The sequence below is a fragment of the Antedon bifida genome, chromosome 11 (assembly GCF_963402885.1).
Source record: "Antedon bifida chromosome 11, ecAntBifi1.1, whole genome shotgun sequence".
Taxonomy (NCBI): domain Eukaryota; kingdom Metazoa; phylum Echinodermata; class Crinoidea; order Comatulida; family Antedonidae; genus Antedon; species Antedon bifida.
This window is the reverse complement of record NC_136236.1, coordinates 16,354,435-16,366,601: the sequence shown is the minus strand read 5'-3', so window position 1 is coordinate 16,366,601 and position 12,167 is coordinate 16,354,435. Positions and strand designations below refer to the sequence as shown.

The window sequence follows — 12,167 nt, the reverse complement described above, 5'->3', positions numbered from 1 at the left end:
GGGTAAACTTTTGTATGAAATAAATGAAGGGTCATATATTGTTATACTGCAGCCAACTCCTATGCAGAGGTCACTCTTATCTAATAATGTTTTTTAGTTTGATTTAATGTAGAAGTTTATGAGGCAGTCAATGCTATGAACAGGTTACAAAAAAAATACATTGTAGTTACTGCAGTAGAATAATTTGACATAGTTCACTAAAGCTTGATTCACACTAGGACACAATGTTGCATTACTTGTGTTGCGTGTACACCTTTGCCTTACGTCCAAGTGGAAATCAAGCTTAACATTATGTTATATATTATACAGATTACAGACGTTCATTACATAACCGTAGAAACGTTCTTTGCAAATGGTTTTATTTTGGTGTTGGTGATCTTCATTGCGGCAACCTTACGTGCCATTTGTCTGCAGTCTCACTATCAGATCGTGATCATGGAAAGCATACATCTACGTGCAGCTATTCAGGTAAATACTGTAAGGGTGTGTGATGCAGGACTGACAGTTTGAAATCCACTTTCCACCTAGGTGGGGAAATAGGCCAACATAACTGCCCTGATTACTAGCTGCAATATTATGAGGATGAGTATATGTTTCATACGTGGTTGATCTAATGACAGGAGTATTTAAAAGAAGTTTCCATTGATATGGGGCGTGGAACTGATCGTGTCGCAGCTCAGCATTGCCTTGGTAGTATTAAGCTATTCTTTCTTTGCAGGCTTCTGTTTACGACAAATCATTACATTTGTCAAGCTTTTCAATGACTGGTGGCGCAATGACAATGGGTCAGATAACAAACCATATGTCTGTGGATGCCATGAACCTGCTCAACTCTTTCCAATGGATCCACTATGTCTGGTCAGTCCCATATCAGGTATGACATCTTTTTTAATGCTACTATGTATTAGTGAATGTGTAAGAAAAGAAATCTTAAGTTTATAAAATTACACCACCAACTACCAAGCAATGTAAATGAAGGATTTATCTTTTATACTTTTTGTATCTGTAGCTTGGCATGTCGTTGTTTATCCTGTATCGCCAACTTGGATTCTCAGCTCTTGTTGGTGCCTGTGTGTTTTTTATAACGGTACCAATGCAGGGTAGGATGGCAAAATTATTAGCTGGATTCCAAAAGAAAATCATGGTAAGTTATAGTGTACATTAAACCATAGAGGTATTAAAAACTGTAGAGGATTAACTAGGTTAGATAATTAGAGGATAAAATATAAGATATTTTTGTACCTGTTTGTGTATCTGATTGGCTAATTTGTGGCAGCCATAATAGCAAAATGACATCCAATTGGTTGGATCCTTTTTGAGCACTGTTCTATTTGGGATTTTGATCAAGGGTTTTAACATTTCCATAATATCAGTTATTACTTCGGTTTTTAGACAAATTCTGACGAGAGACTAAAGAAGACGAACGAGATGCTTGGCGGAATAAAGCTTCTTAAGTTGTACGGTTGGGAAGACATCTTCTACGAGTCAATCAGTGACAGCAGAAACAAGGAGGTGAATGTCATGACAAAAGCTGTTGCGTGGAGAACTGCTCTCAGTAAGTGAAAGCATATCATCATTTATGTATTCTTAAATATATTAATAGACCTAGATCAAAGTTCAAGTATGTCAGAGTAGGGTAAACATCTGATAAATTAACTCCTAGCTCCTTGACGAAAAGCTACTTGCAAATGGTTATTAAATTATAAAAATAATTATGAAACTAAAGCTGAAATGTGGATTTTTGTTTAAACAAAAGTGAGTAAAAATTGTTTATCTTGGATCATGGGTGAAAGCTTTTGCTTAAGTAAAACTAAATTAGGCTGGTTATAAGATCTATCTACACTATCAAACTAGTTTGACAAAAAAAAGTGTGATGTACCCAAATATGGGAGTGATAATCCCCATATATGGTGGTGATAGAGTAGACAGAGCTTTAGGTCATATGTCACCAAATTATTAGATTTAATAATTGTTTTGTTTATTATTTTAGCTGGGACAACTGTTGCGACTCCACTTCTAGTAACTCTATGTGTAAGTTATTTTATAATCTCTTTAAAAAATATTTAATTCATTTTATTTTAAGATTATCATCACTGTATGCAATTAGGCTTTATACAATATACTAATGTTTATTACAGAGGTTATATAAAGAACAACATACTTTATAATATAATCATTATTTTGTTCCTAGTGTTATGGATTGTACTCTGTTATTGAGGGCAAACCTTTGACCCCTGACATCGCCTTTGCTTCACTCTCACTCATCAACCAAATGACAATACCACTGTTTGTCCTGCCAATGACGTTTGCGTTTCTGGTTAATGCGTATGTTAGCACTAAGCGTTTAAGAGACTTCTACATGGCTCAAGAAGTGGAAGAACGAGAGGACGGCAGGTCGCACCCAGATCCTGACATCAGTGATGACGTCGATGAACATCATCAAGGTCATGGAGTCGTAAGTACTTATAACTGACCAACATTAAGAAAAACTTGACCGTTTGGCCAGGGTGTACAAATCTGTTGTTCAGAATATGTTTTAAATGTTATTGATCAATGGCTGTTATGACTTACGTATGAAACACTAAAAATGTAAAAGTCTCCTATCAGGGAATTTGCTTGACTATTTTTGCCTAAATTAAAGTGAAATACTTTCACTGTCAAATCTATATATGTATTATTAAATAAAGTTTCATTTCTAGTGTTATTCTCTCTGTCATTATAAAGAAAATCTTTTTTTTTTTACATTTGTTTACAGCTCCCTGATGTTGTTATTCGTCAACCTTCAGTCTCCAATCATACCCCTAACCACACCCCCAATCACACCCCAAACCATACCCCCAGCCACACCCCCAAGTCTGAATTGTTGTCCAAAGAGTCTTCTGGTTCTTATGGCACTTTTAACCAAGCTAATGGATCAGCAATGCCACAGCCAAATCTTCCTGACGATGTAGCTATCAAGGTAAGTAGTATCATGGTGTGACCTTATTCTCAGCATTTCTAAGGTTAATGTTAGTAGTAAGTGAGTGGCCGAGCGCTTAAGACAGTGGAACCATAATTATGTAGCCATAACATCGGCAAGAGCTCGAGGCTCACTCGCTCTATGGTTCTGGTGGTAGTCTTCTCGGATAAGGACACCGTACAATAGGCCCTGTGTACACATCTAGCTCATGTGCTCTTTAAAGAACCTAGTACATCTTTCGAGACGAGTTGAGGGTCACCCCGGTGTACTAGTACAAACACAGGCACTGTCACACACAGGCACTGATCTTAACTGAAACCTCTGTGAGAACAGTCTTTGACTGAAGAGGCTACCCAGTATAAAGAAATGATAATATTAAGCCAATATATAGGGGTCCTTTTTTTCATAAATGGGGAAAAACTTGTCATGAACTAGGCTACAGGTAGTTAAGCCTACTTATCACTTCTGCTCCTATTCTCTAGTTTGAAAGGAATACAGGAAAAGCCCCTCTTGACTGGATAGGTCTTCAAAACAAAGTCAATCAGGATGTTTTACTTCTCTCTCTTGTATGTTTGTTTTACCTTTAGGTAACCAATGGAAATTTTGTGTGGGATGTTGCTTCAGCTCAACCAACTCTATCAAATATTAACATTGAGATACCTGCAGGTGGGAACATCAATATCAATGATAATATCAAGGATCCTCAATTAATTTGAAAGTAGTTGACTCAGTTGTCAATATAACATGATGTTATACCACCACCATTTAAGTAACTACTACACTGTGTATTTTAATTTTCTTTGCCATTTTTCTCTATGGTTTTGTGTTCAGTTGACATTTTTTTAAAGATGTTTTTTCTCCCAAATGTGAATAGGTAAATTAACAATGATCGTGGGTCAAGTAGGGTCAGGCAAGTCATCACTTCTGTCAGCCATTTTGGGTGAGATGAGCACTGTGTCTGGTGATGTCCAGTTTAACAGGTATAATGTTTTGATTAATTATTAATTGATTAACGCACCTTTATAACAGGAAGGTTCATAATAGGAAGGTTACTGTATGTATTCATTTGGTGGTGTTCTTATTTTGTAGAAATAAGTGTACGGTGGCGTATGGTGCGCAAAAAGCCTGGCTGTTGAACGCAACTCTTAAAGATAATGTTCTTTTTGGTGAAGATCTTGATAGTCAAAAGTAAGTAAGGACTTATTCCTAAACATGAAAAATAGAAATAAACAAAATCAAACTTTGAATAGGCTATTTTGTACTTATTCCATTTTCATAATTATGTTTCTTTAAATTACGGTTCATTGGGTAATACAAGAAAATATAAAACCAACGTTTTTTAGGAGTCAATATATCTTTCTCCAAGAATAATTCACTCGTATTAAATTTGATTTATATTATATTCATTTTTCAGGTATTCAAGAGTAATTGAGTCTTGTGCCCTTAAGCCTGATATCGACATCCTTCCGGCTGGTGACCAAACTGAAATCGGTGAAAAGGGCATCAATTTGAGTGGTGGTCAGAAGCAGAGGGTCAGTGTCGCTCGTACCATGTATAGCTCTGGCGATATTGTCATACTGGTAAGACAGATATTATATCCGCTTTGTGTGGTACTCTATTTGCAAACTAAATATAGTGCTTAAAAAGTTTTATTTATCTAACACATCGGGGCATACTTTTCTTTCAGGATGACCCACTTTCTGCTCTTGATGTTCATGTTGGAAAAGAGCTCTTTGAAAAGGGTGTTCGAGAATTGCTTGTCGAAAACAAGAGGACATGTATTCTGGTCACGCATCAAGTGCAGTATTTAGAATACGCCGATCTTGTGAGTGAAAGTTAATCAGCATTGCTAGGGTTTCTTGCTTGTCCCACAGACTCAGTTAAGCCATTAGGGAGCTTTCGGTTCAGCCTAGGCCGGACCTACACATTGATGTGTGTGGTCGTTGCGAGACCTGGAAACTGTGTCATTAAAGGCCCTATGTGGCACCTTAAGTGTAGTGTGAGCACCTCTTGTAAATGGATTAGTAAAACATATATTTCCCCTTGTTTATTTTACAGAGAAGTTTCCCCTTATTAATAGTGAGGTCCCAAAGAGGTTCTACTGTATAAATGTTATATATATATATATATATATTATAAACAATAGAATCGCAATGTTAAGTTTTTAAATTTATAAACGTAATGTGTATTTTTCAGATGCTGTTTAGTATTTATACAGTTACTTTGATACAGTTTAACAATTATACCCTCTTTTATCTATTTGTTGATTTCTAGATAATAGTAATGAAAAATGGAGTGATTGAGCATCAAGGAACAATGGATTACATCTCGCAAGTGAACCCTGAACTGTACAGCAGCTGGCAGACAACCGCCAAAGAGATTTCAGAGACAGAGGATGAATCTGAGGGAGAGGACACAACAACTACTGAAAGAAAGAATCTAGCTAGAAGTCTATCAAAACAAATTTCAGTATCAGAGGCTGAACCATCAGGTATTGATATCTGAAACAATAACTATATCTATTTCATGAGATGTCTATTTTATGAGATGTCTATTTCATGAGATATATTGTTCATAAGATATTCATTTCATGATATGTCTATTTCATGAAATATCTTTTTCATAAGATATTTATTTCATTAGATGTTTATTTTATGAGATATCTTTTTCATGAGATGTCCATTTCATGTGATTCCTGTTTCATGAGACGTCTATTTCGTGAGATAAACAGTTTGTGAGATGTCTATTTCATGAGATGTCTTTTTCATGAGATGTCTATTTCGAGATGTACATTTTGTAACATAGATATATTTCATATGAAAACTCTTGTTTTACATTTTCTTTCAGGTAAAGCTGAGCCTAAAGGAGGAAAGTTAATCGAGAAAGAAGAACGTGTTAGAGGCTCTGTATCGGTGAAAATGTATTGGTACTACTTTTTGGCTGTACGTCTTTTTTTCTGTGCTCTTGTATTTTGTCTTGCGGTGTTGTACAATGTAGCAAATGTATCAACGAACTTCTGGCTTTCAGCATGGACTGAGGCAGGTGCCAATCTAACAAATACAACAGATGTAAGTATATTAAAATATTAATAAAATTATGTTTCACACGATTTAATATTTGCCTTTCTACCAGTTCTTCTTGGTCTGGACTGAATTTTTCATTCAAGTAATAATGATCAAAATCATTCTACCTTAACTGAGTATGATTACATATTGCAATATGCAGAAAAAACGTTCAGTAGATATTGTCTGCTCATGAACACAACTAATTGTAATAATTGTAATTCATTTCTATCTATTAGGAAGATCTAGATGACATCTTGTCCAAGTACCTGGGTGGCTATGCAGGACTGTCTATTACCAGTGTGTGTTTTTCTGTAGCGTCTTCGTGTCTAGCGCTTCTGGCCGCATTACTCGCTTCTAAAAGAATGCATGCAGAGATGTTGCACAGAGTAATGCATACACCAATGAGGTCAGTTGTATAACCTCATTGACCTTTTGCTTTCATGACGTGCAATTGGCTAGGCACCTATTAAGGAAAAAAGTATTTCTGCGCATACTTGATAGGCATGTAGTCTATAGGCACATAATCTATAGGCATGTGGTCTATAGGCACATACTCTATAGCATTGTAGTCTATGCACATAGTCATGTAGTCTATACACACTATACACACTAGTCTATATGCACATAGTCTATAGGCATGTAGTCTATAAGTACGTAGTCTATAGGCACATAGTCTAAAGCATGTAGTCTATATGCACATAGTCTATAGGCATGGTAGTCTATACGCACATAGTATATTGGTTTGATAGTCTATACACACATAGTCTATAGGCATGTCATGAAAATGAAAGTTTGTTACTATCTGAGTAGCAAGAATACACATTTATAGTGTTCAGTTCAGTGTTGTGATAACTTTCACAACCACCTCAATCATCTTAAACTGTAACTGACATAATTGGCATTGATATAGTGCATCATGTAGCAATGGAACTGCAGCTTGGTGCTTGCTTTATAATCCCAGTGTCCTGAGTTTAAATCCTACCTACAACCAATACAGTTCATTAGACCTCAGGAAGAGACTAAAACATTGTATGTTTAAATTATTTTATAGGTTTTTTGATACCACACCTGTAGGCCGCATTTTGAATCGCTTTTCATCAGATATTCAGACCACAGATATGGTAAGATCCTCATAATGTTTTACAGTGTGTGTGTACAATAAAAGGTGGTTATTCTCAAAAAAGTTTTGTATACAAGTGTCTGCCTATCTCAGAATAAGTTCATACTTTCTGTAATGATTTTAACCGCATGATGTAACCCTGTTTAATAATTAAATTGAGTTAGGTAATTAGTTATTGACAATTAAAACGAATTTAGGTTCAACGATTTGCCCCAAAATGTTTTCCGACCGTGGTATACACTTTCTAATGGAGGTCCATCTTGAAAAATACCCGCACACAATAATACGAGGATGCTTCGCATTTACCTATCTCCTATGATAATTGTTTTTAATAGCTGAGAACAGATCGAGTACAGCATCATAATGTTGAAGACCGGCCGATTTTCTTTAAAAAATACTATTTTGATAGTATTGATTTGCGATGAATGGAACATTCCAATCTCTCAGTCTTTCCCAGTATAATTATTTGGTTTAACACAAGTAGGTAAATTTATGGGCCCTTGGGGGATAAACTATAAACCTTTAGATATAGTATTGCAATATACTGTAATTGCATATTAACCATTTTTGGTCACCATTTGAATTGCAAATTTCTCACTGTGAGTGTGGGTACTGTTAGATATAAACACCTACACAAATAAATGTATTACTGTGAGTGTGGGTACTGATAGATATATAAACACATAATAGACAAATAAACTTTATTACTGACAGTTGCTTCTCAACATTTGTATTAATTAATAATTATGACAGTGACAGTTTTAAGTATTAAATCTCAACTGTTCTACTGTATTTATATGCCTATAAAAAAAGAAAAAAAATATTTTGTTACCGAGTGGATAAAGAATATATTGTTTAAATGAGTCCAAATAACAAATGTGGACGAATGTGTGACAAGTTTCTCTTTTGGTAGTAATTCACGACGGGCACGACCTAGATGGTAAGCGAACGTATCATCTAATTAAGCATAATTTATACAATACAGATGCACTACTTCATATTTAAATAGGTTTATTAATTTGTTGTTGTTTTGCAGAAACTTGGACAGACTATTGCATCATTTTTGAGGTTTTCGCTATCATGTCTCACGGCAATCATTGTAAATTCCATTGTTGCCTGGTATTTCATCGTTGCTATTATTCCAATCTTTATCCTTTACCTTGTTCTTATGAAGTTTTTCATCACAACATCAAGGTAAGTGAAGTAGATCTCTATATATGGTAAAAATAAGCGTCTAACCATAAGTGTGTAGTACTGCTGCCTCCGTAAAAAAGTGCAAAAGATAAATAATTGCTCTACTAAAACCATATGGTATGTATTTCCACGATAATAATGGAGCCCCTATTTTATGGACTGTAGTATATTGTCCCTAATTCGTTCCATGGTAAAGTATCCCCTTAATATGGGCGTCCTCTGAATAGAGGTGTTCCCTGAATAGGAGTGTCCTCTGAATAGAGGTGTTCGCTGGATAGGAGTGTCCTCTGAATTAGGTGTTCCCTGAATAGGAGTGTCCTCTGAATAGAGGTGTTCCCTGAATAGGAGTGTCCTCTGAATAGAGGTGTTCGCTGGATAGGAGTGTCCTCTGAATTAGGTGTTCCCTGAATAGGAGTGTCCTCTGAATAGAGGTGTTCCCTGAATAGGAGTGTCCTCTGAATAGAGGTGTTCCCTGAATAGGAGTGTCCTCTGAATTAGGTGTTCCCTGAATTGGAGTGTCCCATGAATAGGGTGTTCCAAAGGAGGGGCTTAATTTTATTTCAAATTGTTTATGTATATTTTTTTCATCTCCAGAGAGTTACAACGTCTGGACAGTATTAGCAAGTCTCCAGTGTTTGCGCATTTCTCTGAATCACTTGGCGGGCTGTCAACCATTCGTGCATATTGGTAAATAATGTTGTTTCTTAAAGTATAACTGCCAATCCTTGTGTCATGCATGTAATTTTAGATACCCACTTATCTTACAACTATTCTGACCTTTTATTCAAATTCATGTTTGCATATATGCAGGTATATATAGTATATACCTATAACACTAAATTGGTTTTTTCCCCTAAGCCAAGAGAATCGTTTTAGACGTGCAATTCTGGAGAAGATTGACAGAAATAACACTGCCTTCATCTATCTTCAAACAGCTAATAGGTGGCTTGGAATAAGATTGGTAAGAACCACAATCTTGATGATTTTTTTATCTCTCACCACCTGCTGGCCTCTCACCACCTTTTTGCCTCTCACCAACTGTTGGCCTCTCACCAACTGTTGACCTCTCTCCACCTTTTTGCCTCTCACCAACTGTTGGCCTCTCGCCACCTGTTGGCCTCTCACCACCTTTTTGCCTATCGCCAACTGTTGGCCTCTCACCACCTGTTGGCCTCTCACCACCTGTTAGCCTCTCACCACCTGCTGGCCTCTCACCACCTGCTGGCCTTCACTAACCTAGTTTGGTTTAGTTTACCAGATAAAACCTTTTTGTAGCCATTTTCTCTGTCTGAGTAATTTTTTACAGTTGAAGTAAACTTTAATCCATACATTGACATACACTGTTCAAATGAAATATATTAACTTTGCAGGATGTGATAGGGGCTTCAATAGCCCTTGTAGCAGGTCTTTCTACGATGATCCCAGCTTACTTTGGGCGTTTGGAGCCTAGTATGGTAGGCCTAGCCATTACATATGCGCTGTCTGTAAGTAATATGTATTTTATATACTCCATTATACAATTATTTTTTAAAAAATAGAACATTTTGCATGATGTAATATTGTTTGATATCTTTCAGATGGCATCGCAGTTAAATTGGGTTATACGTATGTCAGCTGAAATGGAGATGAACATGAATGCAGTGGAGCGTATCAATTACTATAGTAACATCAAAATAGAAAATTATGAAGGTAAATTATTAGATGAAATTATTATTTAAACGCTCAATTTTTAAACATTTCATAATCTAATAACGAGCGAGTGTCTGAGTGGTTAAGATAGTGATGCGTAGTTATAATATCGGCAAGAGTTTGAGGCTCACTTGCTCCATGGTTCTAGTGGTAGAACGAGTCTTCTCGGATAAGGGCTAAAAACCGTGGGTCTAGTGTACACAAAATACTTCTGTGCATATTTAAAGAACCTAGTACTGTACGGGGTAACCCTGGTGTAGTTCATTCACAGCCACTGTCCTAGGTAGGACTTCTAGTGAGCCTCCTAGTTCCGTGATAATCAATATGGTGTTTGAAGATGAAGAATCGCATTAAACGTTATATTACACGCATGATGTTAACCATATCATTATATTTAATATAAATGTACAAATATTAAATTTGTGTGCTTTCTCTCAGGATCATCATATGCACCACTAAACTGGCCAGACAAAGGTCAAATAGACATAAAAGACATCTCAGTGCGCTATGCTGAAGGACTAGATTCAGTACTAGAAAACATCAGTGTTCAGTTCAAGTCTGAAGAAAAGGTTAGAACTTTATTCCAGACTCGATATGTACATAAAGACCTTTTGTTGTCTTGTGTGTTACATAGTGCGATGGATGTAACCAAATACCAACTCTCCAAGTACTAGTGGCTATACTCACCATTCAGATTTAGGCTATCTAAGTGAATACCACTATAGTGAAATTCTAAAATATTTTTTAACTTAAGTGGAATACTTAATATTTAAGGGAAATGGCTCCCTTAAAGCGTGGTTTCCACTAGGACACAATGCAAGGAAATAAGCGCAACATATGCAAAGTAATTTGAACCAATCACGACAGGATGGATCATCCAAACAGTCGCTTGTGATTCCTCAACTCACTTGCGTTGCACCTATGTCGTTGTGTTGCGTCAAGTGGGAACCAAGCTTAAGTGTGATTGCTAAATATAGCTACAGACACACATAGATCAATTGCATTCTTCTTAAAATGATCACCCAGGAAATTGATGTCTCTCCCCAGAACCAAGCTGTTTTAAAATGTATAATGTCTAATTCAGTTTACCGTATCAAAATGTTATCTTATTATTTGTTTTTAGATTGGTATTTGCGGCAGAACCGGCAGCGGAAAGTCATCGCTCACTCTCGCACTTTTTAGAGTCATTGACACATTCAAAGGTATTAGGTTGCTTGTCAAACAAAATAATGTTGGATATGTATTTAATATTTCTTGAGTAATGCAATCAGACAAGGTTCAAGGCCCTACTCAAACATAGTCTTCTCAACTTAAAGACTTTTTAGATTTAAACCCTTGTTGTAGGCGGTGCATTAAGGCTAACACGAGTCCGTAGAGGACCTAATGCAATTGAGGATGAAAATTGATTTTTAAACATTTATTTCAGGTGTTATTGAGGTGGATGGAGTCAATATAGGTATGTTACCATTGACCAGTCTTCGTAGGAGAATTGCGATAATTCCTCAAGATCCTGTCTTATTCACCGGCACTGTACGGTTCAACCTTGACCCCATCAGTGATAGATTAGACGCTGATTTGTGGGAAGCCTTGGAAATTGCTCAGATGAAAGATGTAGTAGCTGATCTAGATAAAGGACTAGGTGTGTGTTGCATTGATTTGGTCTTTAAAAACCCCACAAAATATGATCGACAAAGACAATAGGATGTTTAATCTCATAGGTGAAGTTAAAGTTCAAATTTAACTTATCTTGCCAATACATATCTTACAATGGAATATAAGAAAGCACGTGTAGTACAAAAAAAGGATGTTTTTAAAAAATACAGTGCATATGTTAAATTCATTTGATGACATTATAGATGCTGTGGTAACAGAAGGAGGTGAAAACTTCAGTGTTGGACAGCGTCAGTTGTTCTGTCTTGCGAGGGCGTTTCTCCGTAAAACTAAAATTCTGATTATGGATGAGGCAACGGCTTCTATCGACATGGAAACTGATGGCATCCTTCAAGAGGTCGTAGCGACCGCTTTCAAGAATAGGACCGTGCTCACAATTGCTGTAAGTTTAACTATTTCTTTTTTTTAAATTGCACTTTCAAAATAAACTTTCTTTAAAAAGAGCACTTTAAATTCAATTTTTTTTATA

At 36.2% G+C, this 12,167-nt stretch overlaps 1 protein-coding gene across 3 annotated transcripts in view; it reads left to right on the top strand.

Moving 5' to 3' along the window:
- LOC144856315 (ATP-binding cassette sub-family C member 9-like) overlaps positions 1-12,167 on the top strand; it is a 259,349-nt gene that overhangs the window by 6,808 nt on the left and 240,374 nt on the right. For all 3 annotated transcript variants that reach the window (XR_013614915.1, XM_078714276.1, XM_078714275.1), the window contains 25 exons: positions 310-468; positions 719-874; positions 1,010-1,144; positions 1,393-1,555; positions 1,991-2,031; positions 2,192-2,455; positions 2,756-2,959; positions 3,547-3,625; positions 3,834-3,939; positions 4,049-4,147; positions 4,374-4,539; positions 4,647-4,784; positions 5,234-5,450; positions 5,807-6,027; positions 6,261-6,430; positions 7,076-7,145; positions 8,181-8,338; positions 8,933-9,025; positions 9,197-9,299; positions 9,709-9,822; positions 9,916-10,027; positions 10,466-10,596; positions 11,151-11,229; positions 11,454-11,666; positions 11,884-12,080. Coding sequence is in view for 2 of the 3 variants with exons in the window: in XM_078714276.1 (XP_078570402.1) it covers positions 310-468; positions 719-874; positions 1,010-1,144; positions 1,393-1,555; positions 1,991-2,031; positions 2,192-2,455; positions 2,756-2,959; positions 3,547-3,625; positions 3,834-3,939; positions 4,049-4,147; positions 4,374-4,539; positions 4,647-4,784; positions 5,234-5,450; positions 5,807-6,027; positions 6,261-6,430; positions 7,076-7,145; positions 8,181-8,338; positions 8,933-9,025; positions 9,197-9,299; positions 9,709-9,822; positions 9,916-10,027; positions 10,466-10,596; positions 11,151-11,229; positions 11,454-11,666; positions 11,884-12,080 (3,588 nt within the window). In the remaining variant the exon portion in view is untranslated. The remainder of the gene's footprint in view (positions 1-309; positions 469-718; positions 875-1,009; positions 1,145-1,392; positions 1,556-1,990; positions 2,032-2,191; positions 2,456-2,755; positions 2,960-3,546; positions 3,626-3,833; positions 3,940-4,048; positions 4,148-4,373; positions 4,540-4,646; positions 4,785-5,233; positions 5,451-5,806; positions 6,028-6,260; positions 6,431-7,075; positions 7,146-8,180; positions 8,339-8,932; positions 9,026-9,196; positions 9,300-9,708; positions 9,823-9,915; positions 10,028-10,465; positions 10,597-11,150; positions 11,230-11,453; positions 11,667-11,883; positions 12,081-12,167) is intronic.